At 35.3% G+C, this 16,967-nt stretch overlaps 1 protein-coding gene across 1 annotated transcript in view; it reads left to right on the top strand.

Moving 5' to 3' along the window:
* LOC142336307 (protocadherin Fat 4-like) overlaps nucleotides 1-15,844 on the top strand; it is an 86,930-nt gene extending 71,086 nt beyond the window's left edge. Inside the window, exon 18 of the mRNA XM_075385036.1 lies at nucleotides 15,691-15,844. Within this exon, the coding sequence (XP_075241151.1) occupies nucleotides 15,691-15,816 (126 nt within the window). The 3' untranslated portion in view covers nucleotides 15,817-15,844. The remainder of the gene's footprint in view (nucleotides 1-15,690) is intronic.
* The last annotated feature ends 1,123 nt before the right edge of the window (nucleotides 15,845-16,967 follow it).

The following is a 16,967-nucleotide window of genomic DNA, read 5'->3' as shown; positions in this document are numbered from 1 at the left end:
GCGTGGTCGCTTATATTGGTTAATTGGGTTTCTGTAAAAAAAGTTGACAAAAAGTCTTTATTTGTTACATTTTTTGGAGTTTTACCTGTTGAGCGATTAACTCTTGTGTTCATAGTTTTGAGAAAGGAGTCCATTTTTCTCATGTATTTGTCACCATTTTCTTCCATATAGCGATAAATAATGTTTCTCAGAGATTTCATAGATCGTTCTGCTACAGCAGCTTTCGTTTCGCTTCTAGTAGAGTAAATTTTGATTTTCTTGTCCGTACAAAACTTTCGAAACTCACCACTAAACTCTGTTCCCTGATCAACCGATACCTTCGCTGGCATACTCTTTTTGCGCAACAATTTTTTGAAAGCTAAAACTGCATCGGTAGAGTACTTTGACTTCATTGGATGCACACGAAGAAAGCGAGAAAAGACGTCAACACATACTAATAAACACTTCACTCCATTATTAGTATCCGATGATTTATCCATAAAAGCTAGATCGAGAAACCAGATCTCATTGATTCGCTTAGCAAATGCTGGTAATCTTTTGAAATGTTGTGTTGCATGACGATACTTTGTGTAGGAATCTTTACTGTGTAGAAAGTAGGCAACTTTCTTTTTGGATAACCCACTTGCCCTTTGTAGCTTTTTAATTGATCCATATGCGGCTTTTCCATCTCTATGCAGCCTTTGTAGCTTGGCTTTTTCAGACTTTGAAAGGAATCCAGCTCCCTCTGTCTTTGCCTTTGGCATCTTTGTTTATTACTTTTTGCGGATTTATTCCGGTAGCATCAACTATTGTGTAATATATGTCGGGAAAATCAAGGTTCTTTCTTTTTAATGCAAAAATAAAATCTGCGAAAGCTACTTCTGTATCTCTTCCATCTAATAAAATTGTGTCGTTGAGAGATAGCTTGACTCGCTGCGAATTCAAAATTTGACCTACAATTGATTCGTTCTTTAAAGATCTGGTTTTGTTGCTGATTTCCTTGTAATTAGGGTTCAAATGTGTTGGGACAGAAACTGGTTTCTGCTCAAAAGTGTCCAGCGTTTTAACTTCTAATTTGAATTTTTGTTCGTAAAGATGTTGAGGAATCAAAAAACTGTTCCATTTCAAGACAATCGATTAATGATAGATGGTGTCACAAAATTGATATGACCTCTATTCCTTTTCGTGAACTTAAAATTGCTCTTCTTTTATTTCTTGCGGTTCTTTTTAGCACGAGTTGATGAATTTCGTCTCTGTACTTTATTACGTCTTGTTTTTGTATTTCCTGTAGTTGTCCCCCGAGAAGGTTTACTATGCATTCGTTTAGAAATTGAATGAAACCTTTTGGACAATTTCTTGGGAACGTTTTCTTGAAGTTCCGGGAATACGTTTGGAACGTTATCAGCGTAGAGAGATGTTGTGTTTTCATCGTTCAAAAAAGAAATCTCTTGTTTCGTTTTAGGGAGAAAAAAATAGTGGTAATAGAACCACTGTTCGTGCAAAATCTAAGAGAGTCGACTGTTTTTGGAGTCAGATCAATGAGTAATTGACCATACGGGATTGAAGTAGCTTTTGTATACAAATCTTTTAATTGTGATCCTAAACCGAGCTGTTGACTAAGAGTGTTAATCCGGAGAACATCTCTAGGAGACTTGAACAAAACTATATGAGTATTTTGTAAATCAATATCTCTTCCCAATCTACTCTGATGAATGCTTTATATATATTGCTTTATATATATTGTACTAAGTCCTTTGTGTCTTCCAGCTGTCGCGATTTTGACAAATTCTTTCGAGCTTGAGATTTCCTCACAAGAATCATAAAAAATCAGCAAATACTTTGTTCCATTATTGGGTAGACTCTGAAAGAACTCAAAGTCAACTCCTTGATTAAAATGAATGTTCTTAATGTTTTCGGACATTAGTCCGTAAAGTGATTGATAATGTTGATAAAAATAGTAAATTTTTTTATCAAAATCGGGTTGAAAAGTTCCAATAATTAGCCAATCATGGATAAGATGAGATTTTCCAGACCCGCTTGGTCCCACCAATGAAATAAAAATGCGTTCCTTAGTAGAAGTTATATTGTTCATATTTTAGGAGAAGGTAAAATTTAACCGACTGTACTAGATGAGATAGCAATCCAAACTGTTGTTTCTTCACAGCTTTCGGCAAGAGTTATTCTTGCTATACAGCCCGCTAATATTAACAAAATAACAACAAATTGGGACGAAAAAAACACCAGAGATCTATTACAAGTCTGTCCAAACCATTTCCACGATTGTCGTTCCTGGTTATTATCATCAAAGAAAAAATTACCTAAATTTAAACCGTTATCTGTATGCTCGGTCATTTATAACTTATTTTTAAGGGAAAATCATTTTTTTGAACTGGGAACGCGACTTCTCTCTGATTTCAAAAGTAGTAAAATAAAAAAAAATAAATTACAAAACGATCACAAATACAAAAAGAATTTACGAATAGAAATTACAAATATTATACGTTATCAAAGAAATCTAGAGTCCAAGTTCCGTAAGCATAAGCTTTCTTCTCTGCACAGTGAAATATCTTTTTGTGTCGATAAGGATAATTGCTACAATCCCAGTCAGTATCCGAGTTATTGAGAAGTTTGGAAACTTTAGGAAAACCAAGATCATCTAGATTCTCTATATCTTTACACAAGTAATTTGAGAGAAGATTACACTTCTCTAACCCTTTTGTAAAGTATTCTGTTGTAGGTGAACAATGTTGGTGAATGATTGATGACAACTCAGTGTATTCCAGTTTTCCATTGTTCCAATTATTCCCATATAAATTTTTAGTGTACCACTTTTCTTGAAAAGTAGGTTTATAGTCTTTGGGTGGGAGGAAAGACCAAAACAATTCCATCCTTGAAAACACCCAACTGCTTGACAATTTTGCCCTCCAAGCATTCAATATCAAATACAACGAGAGACATTCTTTTTTCTAGATTAGATTATTACAAAAATGATTAGCAGTCTAGCATTTTGAAAATTTGAGGATGATAAAATTTAATAAAAACAGAAAAAACTAACCCAGTTAAATGTCCCAAGAAACATGAGCTTGGAAAAATTGGTAACATGTAACAGTATCCTGGTCCCTTGTTTGTAGTTGCTTTAACCGCTCCAGCAGAATCGTGTAGTATAGCATGTAATCGAAAAACTTTCAATCTAGCAAAGAAAAAATCTAAAAAGGAATTTCCATAACCAAGAAGTCCTCCATGAGGCAATTTTTGGTTAATTTCCTCCAAATTTATATTCTCGTCCCAAATTTTACGGGCCGATAAAAAAACAGTTTTTGCGTTTTTTTCATTTTCGGGAAACATTGAAAGGATGCTTCCGTAACAATTGAATATGTTGACAAGAATGACAATGTCCATCAACTTTGCGTTCCTTCATCCATGTCAATGCAAGTTTTCTTAAATTTTTCAGATAAAAGTGTAGGGAGATGCTCTAGTAAGTTCTCGTACTCTTCTTTTTTTAATTCTTTATTTGTCAGAAAACTCTACTGATATCCGTTCCAAGGATGTTGTGAAATAGTAACTTGTTGTTTATCTGAACGATATATTAGACTTGTTCTGCGTAATCCGTTGTGAATAACCCACTTAAATTCTGAAATTTGGGACTCTATGTCCAAATTTTCTAATTTGGGAAAATTTTGAGCTTCAAGAACAGTATAGGAATATCTTTTCAGTTCGTAATGAAGTCTAACGTGAAAAACCTTTGACTTATCTCTGAGACTCAAAAAATATTTCTTGAGCAACCAATATCAAACTCATTCTCAGATCAAAGGTTTTTAAAATGAAAAATTTATTGTAGAGAAGACAAAGACATTACAAAATCACACAACAATTATTACTGAAATGTACATTGTTCAATATTAGAAAAGTCATTCAAATTTTGAATCAGTTCCTTGAACTCGTCCAAAGTAAAGCTGACATAAGTCACTTGCTTAAACTCATTGTTTTCTTTACAACAAAAGAGCCGAATCTGCGCATAAATGGAGGCTGGATTCTCCTGAACGTATTGGATGAAAGTCACATATATTCGTCGATTTCGTCCTATGCTGACCTCTCTGATTTTGTGACATCGTTGCAGCACATCCTCCATACATGGGTTCTTATCAAATTGAGTCGGGTGCTCACTCAGTTCCAACTCCCCATCCAGGATACTGTTCTTGAGGAAACAGAGTTTCTTGAATTCGTAATCTCCAATTCAAAGCTGTTGGTACTTCTCAAATGTTCCAGAGTTATCTTTTTTGAAGACTTGGAAAGTTGGTTCGGAATAATTTTGTCCTTTTTTAAAAATCTGGGAAACAGTAAATCTCCCAAATCTTTTTGGGTTAGAACCAAAGTCTATATAAAACGGAACCGAATCAATTCCAGTTTTAGGTTGAGAATCAGTTGACATAGACGGAGCACTCGAGTAAAAAGGAGAAACTTTAGAGAGAGACATTTTATCAACTTAATCTGACAGAGAGAAATTAATTGAATGATTTGACTTGTAATTTAATTCCCTCTTTTGTTTCCGATCACCTTTATTTTGTAATGATGTCATTATCCTTTTTTAATTTCCAAATATGGAAAATTTAATTGTGTCATTTTGCAAAAAAACCTTATAAGGAAACTTAGTCAGAAATTTTAAGTTGAGCAAACATTTGAACCAGAGCAGTGTATTTATTTTGATGTTAAGCACGTCTGTGTTGCATTAGCGAGTAATAGTGTTTGAAATATTTAGAACAAGTAAAACAACGGATTTTTCTGAGCTGCTGTCTCTTGAACTGTGTCATTTTTCAAATGAAATTTTCGCTGCATTTGAACTGAATTGCGTTACTTCCTTATACAGCAGTTTAAAAGAACCACTCCAAAATCACTTTGCTTACAGAATGGCCTCAGTTATGTGTCAAGTTTTACCTGACTTTTATAAAAAAAGTTGTGAGAAAGCTTTGTTCATTTGCGTATCGTTTAAGGATTATAAACCTTACTTGCTTACTAACGAATACTCTGTTGCGTCTCACAATTACACTTTTTGTCCTCTGAAAAAATGTTCTTATCACATAATTCTCATTTCATCTTCCATTAATGAATTACTCCAAAAAATGGATGATTTATCTTTTCAATATCAGACAGTGGACTGCTTATACACCTTATATAAACATCAGTTTTTTGGTTACACAATGGACGAAGCAGGACTTGTTTTTACTCAGTTGAAGAGAGCAGTACAACATAATTTGGAAAACAAATTTGTTGAAAAACTACCCAGCGTGTCTAAGAAGAGATTGAGTAGAAGGAAGTTCACGAGACATCTACTGAGAGCTGAGCAAAGAAATGCAAGCACACAAACATTGAGATCGTCCTCCTTCGACCGAATTCAGTCACTTAAGAACTCAAAGTATGAAAGTGAATTAATAAAAATTATTGATTGTTTACTAGATGGTCATGGAATAATTGATAACCCCATGTTGTACTTTGAAGTTAGAAAGTAATGAAGTGTTTGTACTAAAATTTTTAAAATCTAGAGTATAATCTAAAAGTCAAAATTTGAACTCAGTTTATTTGTTAAATGTCGAATCTCCCAGCAACATTTTTTGTTAAAAGTCAAAAATAGAACCACAGATTTTTCGTTAAAAATCAAAATTTATACCAAATTGTGCAAACAAAATGTGCAATTTTTTCTCATTTTTCTTTGTTTTACGGTATCATTTTAAGCAAAAAACAAAAAATTCAATCATTTTTAAAATGACAAGTTTTGAATCTGTTCTTGCAGCTTAAAAATCGGATTTGTAACAATAATTTTTTCATAAAAATCGAATTTTTTCTCGACATTTTTTAATAAATATCGAAAAAAATTCGACAGTTTTCTTAAATATCAAAATTAAATTCGTCATAAACAAAGTTTTTAATAATAACCAATACCTAAATTATCAACTAACCTTTCGTATTAATCTTTGTTTTGAAAAACTTGAAAAAAGTAATTAAAAAACTTTATAATTGAAAATGTTTATTTAATACGAAACACCTAAAAAGTATTCAACAACTTTATTATTTTAATGAACAAATAGAAAATAGTTTACAAAATTGAACGTACAAATCATTCAAAAAGAGTTTCAATAACATGTTCTAGCAAGTTCTGAATTTTATTACCGAAGCTTCTTTGTTGCTCAATTCTACCAGGTAGTTGGGTTGGTTGAACAGTGACTGGGGTATTAGGTACATCACTCAAAAAGATAGGATTTGAGCTGTTCCTTCCTCAATCGAAGGAGTTGTCATCGAGGGTGTAGTTGACACGTCAGTGGATCCATAGTACTGCGCTGGATCAAAGTTTTCCAGATCGTTAAATGACGTGGTGGTACTAGTGTCGATACTCAACTCGCTATGTTCTCTACTATGAGCTCTTGAAACTATTTGGAGAAGATTATTTTCCACCTCCGGGCTTGATACCTGACATACGTCCGGTGTAGTGAACCAGCTGTTTGGAATTTGCTCCTTCTTCCCACGGAAATGTGTACTGAATGTTTCCAGCTACGTAGTTGGCGGGAAAATCAGATCCATTAACGTGAGGATAGTGGTGTCCACTAACAACAGCAACTTCGTGTCCCATCGCGTGAGTCACGAGCTGATTCTCTGTGATTGGAACCTGTCCCTGATGATATGTATCAAACTGTTGTCGCTGGTGCTCAATAATGTGCCACACAGTAATGGGTAAAGTGATAACAGACTCATACAGTCCGTTTGATAAATCTCGCACTCCTATCCGAGCAATATCCTCAGTGAAAGAAATTGAGTACAGAAGATTATTATTTTGAACAGTGAACTCCATTTTGGATTAAATGATAGAAGAGATATTTGTTAGAGAGTGTTGAGAATGGAACAAAAGATTCTTGTTGAGAACGTGATAAAAGTAATCAGTGGAGAGAACGTTAGAAAGCAACAAATTTCTTTTTTAGGAAAAAAACAGAAAATATAAATAAGATTTAAACAAAAGTTAGAACTAAATTAAGTATTTTTCTAATAAGAAGAATTTGAATGTTGGTGCTCGATAGCAGTATAAAATGTTGAGGAGTAGTTAGTATAATGTGAGAAACAGTGGCGATAATGTTTTCAGAGAAGTTGGATAAAATGATAATGTCAAAATCAACAACCTCTATATATAGTGTGCTCTGTCCAATCAGAAAACAGTAACCAAAGATGGAAGATTTTACGAGAAAAAGTGACGTTTAGCTGGAAATTTCTGGACGAACTGAAATTCAAATCCAAATTTGGGTAAAATTTCCCAACAGGCTAGGAAGTGAAGGATACGTACAAGTTTCCGACTATGCTGTTACCTAAAATGGTCTATTTTAGTTGAAATGAAGTGACATAATTTACCAAAAAAAGTCATGCTTTGATAAATTTTTTTCCAATTCGTCAAATTTCAGATCAATCTCGGAAAATGTTCCATTTTGGGAATCAAGTTTTTGTATATATGCGTTAGGTAAACGAATTCCGAACCTGATCCGTACTCCCACTGAATTGTACTCGTTGTAATAATGGAAGTACAAAGTACTCTGTAGTGAAGAAGTTATTGTTATTGGTTCTGGGAGAGGAACAAAGTTTGTTTGTGATATATTTCTGTACTGTTCCAATATATCGGGGACGGAGTTCAAAATGAACAACAATTCGTATTTGCTTACATGCAATTCTGAGGATAAATCGAACGAGAGTTTTGCAATAAACTCCTCATATTCAACTTTTTTAATAGAGAACGTTGCATACTCAAGTCCTTTACTAAATCGGATTATTCTGTTGGATTTTGTGAAAATGTCCAAAAAATTGTAAAAAAAAGTATGAATCTACATCAATTTTGTCAATTTTGTATGCATCAGGTATACCTTTTTTTTCTCTTGTAAATCTTCTCCAAAATTTGTAAGTGGTTTTTGATCAACATGTTTCGCAACTGAGCAAAATTTCACGTATTAATCTATTAAAATAAAAAAATTTTCCGAGAGAGAACGAGACAAACAAAACGATATCATTAATTTTTACAAGTTTCCTAATACTAATATTTGATTGAATTCTAATTGTAATATAATCACAATAACGTCAATTATATATAAGTTATCTTCAATTAAAGTAGGAGTTTTCTTCTCTAATGTTTTAATATTATTGTATAAATACATATAGTGTTCTATCGATAAAATTACAAAATTAGTTCGTTTACAATAATATTTGTGTTCTCTAAGTGAGCAAACATCTGACAGATAGATTTTGTTAAAAAGTCTGTAGTGGGTTGAATAGTATTGTTTTGTAAAAAGAGTAACACAAATCAGCAATATGACAAATAAATATAACTTAAGATTTCCAATTTTCCTCCAAGGAATAAGGTTACACATTCTGGATGTTTTCAGGATTCAAATAAAATGTAGAATGCAACACTGTGACTGCTTCGTAGGAAGTTCTTGAACTTTTTCATTGCGTAATGTTACTAAAAATAGAAAATACGTCATTTCCTTATATGGAAGTAATGAGTCATAAAATTATTTTAACTAACAAAACAAAAATTGTATTCATTCTCACTTTGTTATCAGTTACAGTTGCTCGGCACTTTACCTGAATTTTTTTCAATTTATTTTGGATCACAACAATACAATGCCTTCTCTTGATAGAAATCTACCTGTCAAATGCACAAAGTTCGAGAAAATGGTTGTCAAGCAGCAAACGGCTCGACACAAAAAAATCGTGTGATAGTGAGACTTTAAAATGTCCCAAGTGTCCACATTTCTATACAAAGAGGAGAGAGGTCTTGAACTACCACCTTGCTAAGCATCACGCTCCTCAAGAAAAGAAGCTTAGTACAGTGTGCACTATATGCTTGGAGGAATTTCCAAGTTTTTATTCTCTTCAACAACATAAGAGACGGAAACACGGAACATCGACCAAAATTGGAACCAAATCCAGCGAAAGTATGAAAGAAGTACTAGAATCGGAAGAAATGGATAAGAACAACGAACAGTTACAGCAGGAATATAGTGCCTGTCAACACTTCTTTGACAATACTGAGATGGAGAATGGGAGACACAGAGTATTCAATTTTAAATTGCCGAAACTTGATCCTAGCGAAATTAATGAAAAACTGAAGGAAGTGTTTGAAAAGCTTAACTGCGCTGCAAAAATAAATTTATCTCTGGGATTTATTTTACGAAATGTGGACACAGACGAATACCGATACTTTTATGCTCATGAGAACAACACCTTCTTTGAGAAATATCATTTAATTTGTTCTAAAGGAGACTTAGTCTCACTTCAGGATAGAGTAGAGAAAATGGATTTGATTGAGACTTGTGCTCAAGAGAGGGCAAACACAAAATGGCGGTATGCACTAACTACGAATGGCGGTAACAATTGTCTGTGCTCTTCTCAACAATATCCCAATGGGATGTTTAGATGCTGTTATACCTGAACAGTTGTTGAGAAGAAGAGATGTAAATTGTCTTATTACGAATGGATACGGAGAAACCTACAAGGATTACCTTTGCTTGTTTAGAGCTGTGGTTGTTGACTTGTATTGATCAGCTGAGCTGGAAACAAACGCAGCTAAGTTGTTCAGTGACTTTCTCAACGAGTCTGGTCATGACGCAATTAATTTTAGAGGAGTGTCAATTGATCACCTTGTGTTTGTTGAAAACGCTATAAAACACAACATTTTCATTTATGACATTGACATTGAGGACGGGGATTTTGTAGGTGCCAGAAGAAGTATTGAGATGTACGAGAACAACATTAATCTACTTCGCTACAACAACCACATTTGCTATGTTGATGATATCAACACGTTCTTCAAAAGATTCCGCTGTCCTAATTGTGATACCTTTATTAAGCGTGCTGGTAATTTCCACCGTCACGTGAAATCTTGTAAAGATAGGATACAGCACATTTATCCGAAGAGTGTTTAAACTTTGAGAGAAACTTTGTTCGATAAACTTGACGGTTTTGGAATTGGATATGCGGAAGAACAAAAACTGTTCAAAAACTTGGCTGTATTTGACTTCGAATCAATCTGCGTTCCATCTAATGAACTAAAAGATACCAATACGATAGGAAAACATGAACCAATCTCTGTGTCAATTTCCTAAAATTTAATACAAGAACCTATTTTCCTTTGCAACAAAGACCCCACGACACTGATTGTATCTTTTGTTGAAGCATTAGAAGAACTAGCTAGCAAAAGTAAAGCAGAAATGTTGCAAAAATTTTCGCCAATTGAAAATGCAATTAAGACCAAAGTTCTATTTTCGAGAAGCTAAATGGAAGGAAAGATGAGAGTACTCCAATGTTTGAATTTCAATATATCGAAGAAGAAGAAATTGATATGTCGACTCAATTCCTCCAAATTCAGAAAAATCAATTTCTCGAACTACAACAACATTTTGAACATTATGTCAGCACTCTACATGTATTTGGATTCAACAGCGGGAAATATGATCTGAATCTTATCAAGTCTTATTTACTACCCTACCTCATTCACGAGCGCGTTATTCAACCAACGGTTATTAAAAAAGCTAATCATTTTGTATCCTTTAATTTTGGTGATGTTCAGTTTCTCGATATTCTAAACTTTCTTGGTGGAGCAACATCACTAGATTCGTTCCTCAAAGCTTACAAGACAAATGAGACCCAAGGAGGATTTTTCCCTTATTAATGGTTGGACTCACCAAAAAATTGGATGTAACTTTCCTTCCCCTTACGAATGTTTTTTTAGTAAGTTGAGAGATCACAATCCCTTGGAGAAAGAATTTACGGATTTCACAAAATTGTTGAATAGTGGATTTTCCCAACAGGAGGCTGTGAAAAAGCTGAGGTTGAAGGTTGTGCCCCCCTCGGGATTTGACAACTTCAATTACTGGGAAAGTGTGTGGGAGCACGAACAAATGACAACTTTTCAAGACCTTGTCGGGTGGTATAATATCAAGGATGTTGTCCCGACACTAGAAGCGATGCAGAAAATGATGGAATTCTATTATAACAAATTGATTGATATGTTAAAACTGGGTTGCACACCACCTGATTTAGCAAATACTTTTCTACACAAATCAACTAATAACAAATTCTATCCTTTTGTTGAAGCAGACAAAGATTTACATGATAAAATACGCGAAGATATGACCGTTGGTCCCTCTATTGTGTTTACGAGAAAAGCGGTTGTGGATCAAACATGTATTCGAAACACGGAAAACATTTGCAAATCAATTGTGGGTATAGACGCCAGTCAATTTTACCCCTTCTCAATGTGTCAAGAAATGCCTACTGGGCTTTACACTAGATGGGAGTTTGATTCAGACTCTCAGAAGCTTAAAGCTAGGCAAAATAAATCGAGGAAATTTCAGAACATGGTTATGTCGTACCTACAATCTCAGCGTCGTAACTGCAATATTGAAAGCTACTACACAACTGGAACTCAGAAAAAGATTGATTGTTTTAATGTAGACGGATTTTGAGCTCTCTGTAAAACTATTTTTGTAGCAATGGTTTGTTACTTTCACTTTTGTGCATGTCAGGAAGCAAGAATAAGTATGTCAGAGGAAGAGACTCAGAGAGGACTCAAGAAACGGGAATACGATGAACTAAGACGGGACTATTTGCGAAACAAAGGATATAAAGTTTTTGAGATATGGGAATGTAACTGGTGGGAATCTCTCAAAGGTGATGAATCTGTAAAAATTCACGTGAGAAACAATTTCCCATTCAAGCTACCTCTGACTCAAGAATCTCTACTTGCTAAGATAATAGAAGATAAACTGTTCGGTTACGTTCAGTGTGATCTCGAAGTGCCAGATGGGTTGAAATACAAGTTCTCGAACTTTCCACCAATCTTTAAAAATTTTAATGTTAGTCGAGCAGATATTGGTGATTATATGAGGGATTATGCAAATGATAACGATTTAACGATTTAATCAAGCAACCGCAACGCATGTTGATTTCAAGCTTCAAGTTGGAGAATGGAACAGTCATAACACCTTTACTCAACATTTACCTTAGTCTTGGGCTGAAATGCACCAAAATTTACCGCTTCGTTCAGTACACACCCAAAAAATGCTTCAACATTTTTGTTCAATCAGTTGTTGATGCTAGAAGAGCTGGAGATTAAAATCTTGAATCAAGCGTTGTAGCAGAAACAATGAAATTGTTAGGGAATAGTTCCTATGGTTACCAAATCATGGACAGAAACAGACATACAGAGACAAAATACCTGAACGTTGAAAAGACACACAAAGCTCTCAACGGGATTCTGTTTAAGAGACTTAACCGTGTGTCAAAAGAACTATACGAAGTTGAACTTGTAAAATCAAAAATTGAGCACCGTGAACCGATAATAGTCGGCTTTTTTATACTTCAGTACGCAAAATTACGTATGCTGGAGCTTTATTACAATTTTTTTGATAAATTTCGCGATGTCGACAGATTCGAAGAGTTAGAAATGGACACTGATTCCTTATGCTTAGCTCTAGCACACGATTATTTGTATGATTGCATTCGTCCATCTAAAAAAGCAGAGTGGGAAGCTCTGAGGGAACACGATTGTGATGATTCTTTCAAAGCTGATGCTGTACAAAATTTCTTCCCTAGAACTTGTTGTGATAAACATAAAAAGCACGATAAGCGTGAACCAGGTCTGTTCAGGGAAGAATTTAGATGTACTGAAATGATTTGTCTCTGTAGCAAAACTTATTTTTGCTACGATGCCAAATCGGATAAGTACAAATTCAGCAGCAAAGGACTAAACAAACGAACATTGGAAGAGACCGGAGATGGACCATTGGAAAATATCGGCGAGTGATGGAAGAATTCATCAATTTAACATCTACAAATAGAGGATTTCGGACAATCAACCACTGCGCCGCTACCTATGAACAAACAAAGGAACATTTGTGGGTTATGTATTATCATCACCCAGTTGCCATTCTCCTCACCAAATAATTTCTTAAATTGGACGTTAAATAGGGGCGAACTAATTCAAACTTTTTGTTCACGTTCCTCTCATAATTTTTCTGGTACTTTTTATATAATTTTTTTTTCTACCCCAACCACCATTACAATTCTGTTGACAAAATTAAAAAATCAAGCAAAGTTTTCTTAGAGCAAGGTAAAAAGTCCAATGGTTGTTGCTTTTTTGAAGAGAATGAGTCTTTTCAGCTTGACAGTACTGTTAAAAATCCGTGTGTTAATGGTACTTGCAAAAATAAGCAGAGAAAAATTGTTTGTCATGGATAACACTTCACTGAGACAGATAATTGAACGAATCCTAGAACTCAAATACCGCTATATAGGTTCCTTTCCAGCAGATTGTGTTCCAAGACTACCCACATTCAGCTTTGCTATCATCAACACTTCTCCGAGCAGTGAAGCTGGAGAGCATTGGATAATGATTGCTCGACTCAATCGAACTTATTACTATGCTGATTCTTTGGCTCGTCCAATCACAAAATACAAATTTTTGAAAAAAAAAGTATCAGAAAATGATACAACAGCCAGTTCAGAAAACTGATAATTTGTGTGGATTTACACAATATTTGCAGCATTTCAACTATTTAAATATTTTCAAACAAACTGAACAATGTTCAAGATTCTCATGTTTTAAACTTTATAAGTAATTATATGTGAATAAGATAAATTTAATGTAAAATAAGGCGAAGGGTAATAAAGTCGACAGTAATTTTTTTCTAAATTCCTGAATTCTTCGTTAGTTACTCAAATTTTTGTTGTCGACTTTATTAACTACTCGGCTAAATGTACTTTAATACTCTTTTCTTTTGTACTATCATCATGTAAACGTTTGATTAATTTTGTATTTGCATATACTTAATTTGTACTGTTTCTGTTATTTTGTACATTTTTATTCAATTTTTTCCTTTATTTACCATTTTTCTAAGTTATGAGCGCGTAAAATTCCACTAGTACTGTGACAGTGCCAGATTAGCAAGAGGTAGTTTCGATCTACCGACCTCTGAGTTATGAGCCCAGCACACTACCACTGCGCCATCCTGCTATTTAGGGTCAGCTATACCTAATCTTAATACATTCCGGCGGCTATACCTAATCCTAATACATTGCGGCGGCTATACCTAATCTTAATACATTGCGGCGGCTATACCTAAACTTAATACATTGCGGCAGCTATACCTAATTTTAATACATTGCGGCGGTTATACCTAATCTTAATACATTGCGGCGGCTATACCTAATCTTAATACATTGCGGCGGCTATACCTAATGTTAATACATTGCGGCGGCTATACCTAATCTTAATATATTGCGGCGGCTATGCCTAATCTTAATACATTGCGGCGGCTATACCTAATCTTAATACATTGAGGGGGCTATACCTAATCTTAATACATTGCGGCGGCTATACCTAATCTTAATACATTGCGGCGGCTATACCTAGTCTTTATACATTGCGGTGGTCAAACCATAAAAATGTTGAAATTTACTGCGAGGGGAATTATCCGTTAATGCGCGCTGCCTGTACAATTCCCCTGCGCGCTGACTGTACAATTCCCCGCCTGTACAATTCCCCTGCGCGCTGCCCTAAATGACCTCTAAAATCACGTGACAAGTGGCTCCGGCATCTGATCTGCTCCTACCTTACTACTCACACCCTCGAACACATGCAGGCGCCCCTAGATTTATCCCCAATCTTAATACATTACTGTAGACCCGCTCAGAAAAATAACTCCTGTACCCTATCTTTATACATGGGGTCTACACCCCCCCCCGGGGGAGACTTGCTCACCCTATTACTACTCCTATCCTACTTTTCTAATCTACTGTAGAGCCCCTCAAAGTACCAGTATGCCTAACCAAAAATTGTACCCATTGTACCCTAACGGCTTTTTTAATGCGTTTTTCAACTTGACTGTGTTTCTGTCTGATACTTATCACTTTTCGTCCTCAAAAACATAATAAACAGTAAAACCCGGAGGTCAATAAGTGGCTGCGCAGCTCTTTGATAACCTTACCGTTGACCAGTGTCTAATTATGCGATTCGCCAAAAAAAATGTTTTTGAGTAGACATAGTTTTATTGTGTGAAGGGTGGTTTTGAAACTTGAGAGTTTGATCCCCTCTTAATGAACCCTCACCCCTCACCCCCAATCCAGTCCCGTTTTAATCTGAATTGTTTATTGTAACTTTTTGTCCAATATTTTGAGTTTTCTGTGTAAAATAAGTTTGACTGGCATGCAGATTTTTTCAATGGCGTTTTTGGTTTAGGTTCAATTTTTTTTTGTTATTTTAGTAAGTTAAGCAAAAAAATTTTAGTTTTAGGAAATTTTGTTTTCTGACACATTTGATTTCAATAATTTTATGTATTTTCTTGGTGCTAGAGTGTGATAGGATTTGAACAACGGCTTTCGCGTTTTTAATTGTAACAATTTCTGGTTATGCAACGAAAAATTTCTGTTGTTAGTGTATCTTAGCTTCTCATTTTTGTAGAAGACTTGTATATAAAGGTCAGACTTCAGTTCAAATGAATTTTTTAAACACTTACTCTAACGATGTATTTTTTAATGTTTCACTAATATTTTGTTGTATTTGTTTTTGGCTGTGAATGTTTCTTAAAGAATAAGTTTTTTAAATGGTAATTTTCACTGAATTATCACTGTATAACTTCAAATATTTTTGAAATGAACACTCTTGGAGAATATCCTTTCCTTTAGATAGTGACAGCAACTGACATTGATTCTGGACAGAACGGGGTCATTGTGTACTCGTTCGGGACCCGAGAGGTCAAATTCGAAATCGGACCCGACTCAGGTAACTATTACAAACTACTGATAGAGTGAATCGGCTCCCCCCGCCCTTGGGCTGGAGAGGACAGGAGGGAGATAACGGAAATGATGCAGAGAATCTATTCAAAACTTATAAAAGTACACAACTTAATACTCACGCATAGTAGTAAAGTGTAAAAGGGCGCATGATAACAAGCTGGATTGGATTGATAAAAATTGGATTGAAATTAACAACATTGTCCGACACAACCCCCCCCCCCCACCCATATATATGAATGCTGATTTTCGCAAGTGGTATATGTCTAAACGACGGCGTGTGTGCTTGTGGGTGTGTGTGTGTATGTGTGTGTGTGTGTTTGTGTTTGCGTGTGTGTGTATGTGTGTGCATGTATGTGCTTGTGTGTGTTTGTGTGTGTGCATGTGTGTGTGTTTGTGTGTGCGTGCCTGTGTGTTTATTTGTTTGTGTGAGATTGTGTGTGTGTGTGTTTGTGCGTGTATGTGTGTGTGTTTGTGTCTGTGCATGTTCGTGTACGTGTGCGTTCGTTTGTTTGAGCGTTTTTTTTATCGTGTTTGGGTGTGTATGTTTGAGTGCATGTTTATGATAATGTGTTTGTTTGTATGTGTGTGTTTGTGCGTGTATGTGTGTGTACATGTGTGTGTGTGTGTGTGTGTGTGTGTGTGTGTGTGCGTCTGTGTGTGTCTGTTCGTGTGTGTTTGTTTCTGTGTGTGTGTGTTTGTGTGTGCGTGTGTGTGTGATTGTGTGCGTGTTTATGATAGGTGTGTGCTTGTGAGTGTGTGTTTGTATGATTGCGTTTGTGTGCATGTCTGTGTGTGCGTCTGTATGTGTGCGTTCGTGCGTGCTTGTGTATCTGCTTTTGTGTGTTTTTGTGTATGTGTGTGTTTGCGTGTGTTTGTGTGTCTGCGTGTGTTGTGTGTATGTGTGTGTGCTTGTTTGTGAGTGTGTTTGTGTGTATACATCTGTGTGAGTGTGTGGGTGCATGCGTGTGTGTGTATGTGTTTGTTTCTGTGCGTGTTTGTGTTAATGTGTGGTTCCGTGTATGTGTGTGCGTGTGTGCCTACAAGTATTTATATATATATATATATATATATATATATATATGTCTGTGTGTGTGTCTGTGTTTGCGTGTGTGAGAAGTCGTGTGCGTGTGTGTGTGTGTGTGCGTTTATGTGTGTCTGTTTGTGTG

This window comes from Convolutriloba macropyga, chromosome 3, assembly GCF_964194025.1.
Source record: "Convolutriloba macropyga chromosome 3, txConMacr16.3, whole genome shotgun sequence".
Classification (NCBI taxonomy): domain Eukaryota; kingdom Metazoa; phylum Xenacoelomorpha; order Acoela; family Convolutidae; genus Convolutriloba; species Convolutriloba macropyga.
The sequence above is the reverse complement of the archived record's forward strand: the minus strand, read 5'-3'. Positions and strand labels throughout refer to the sequence as shown.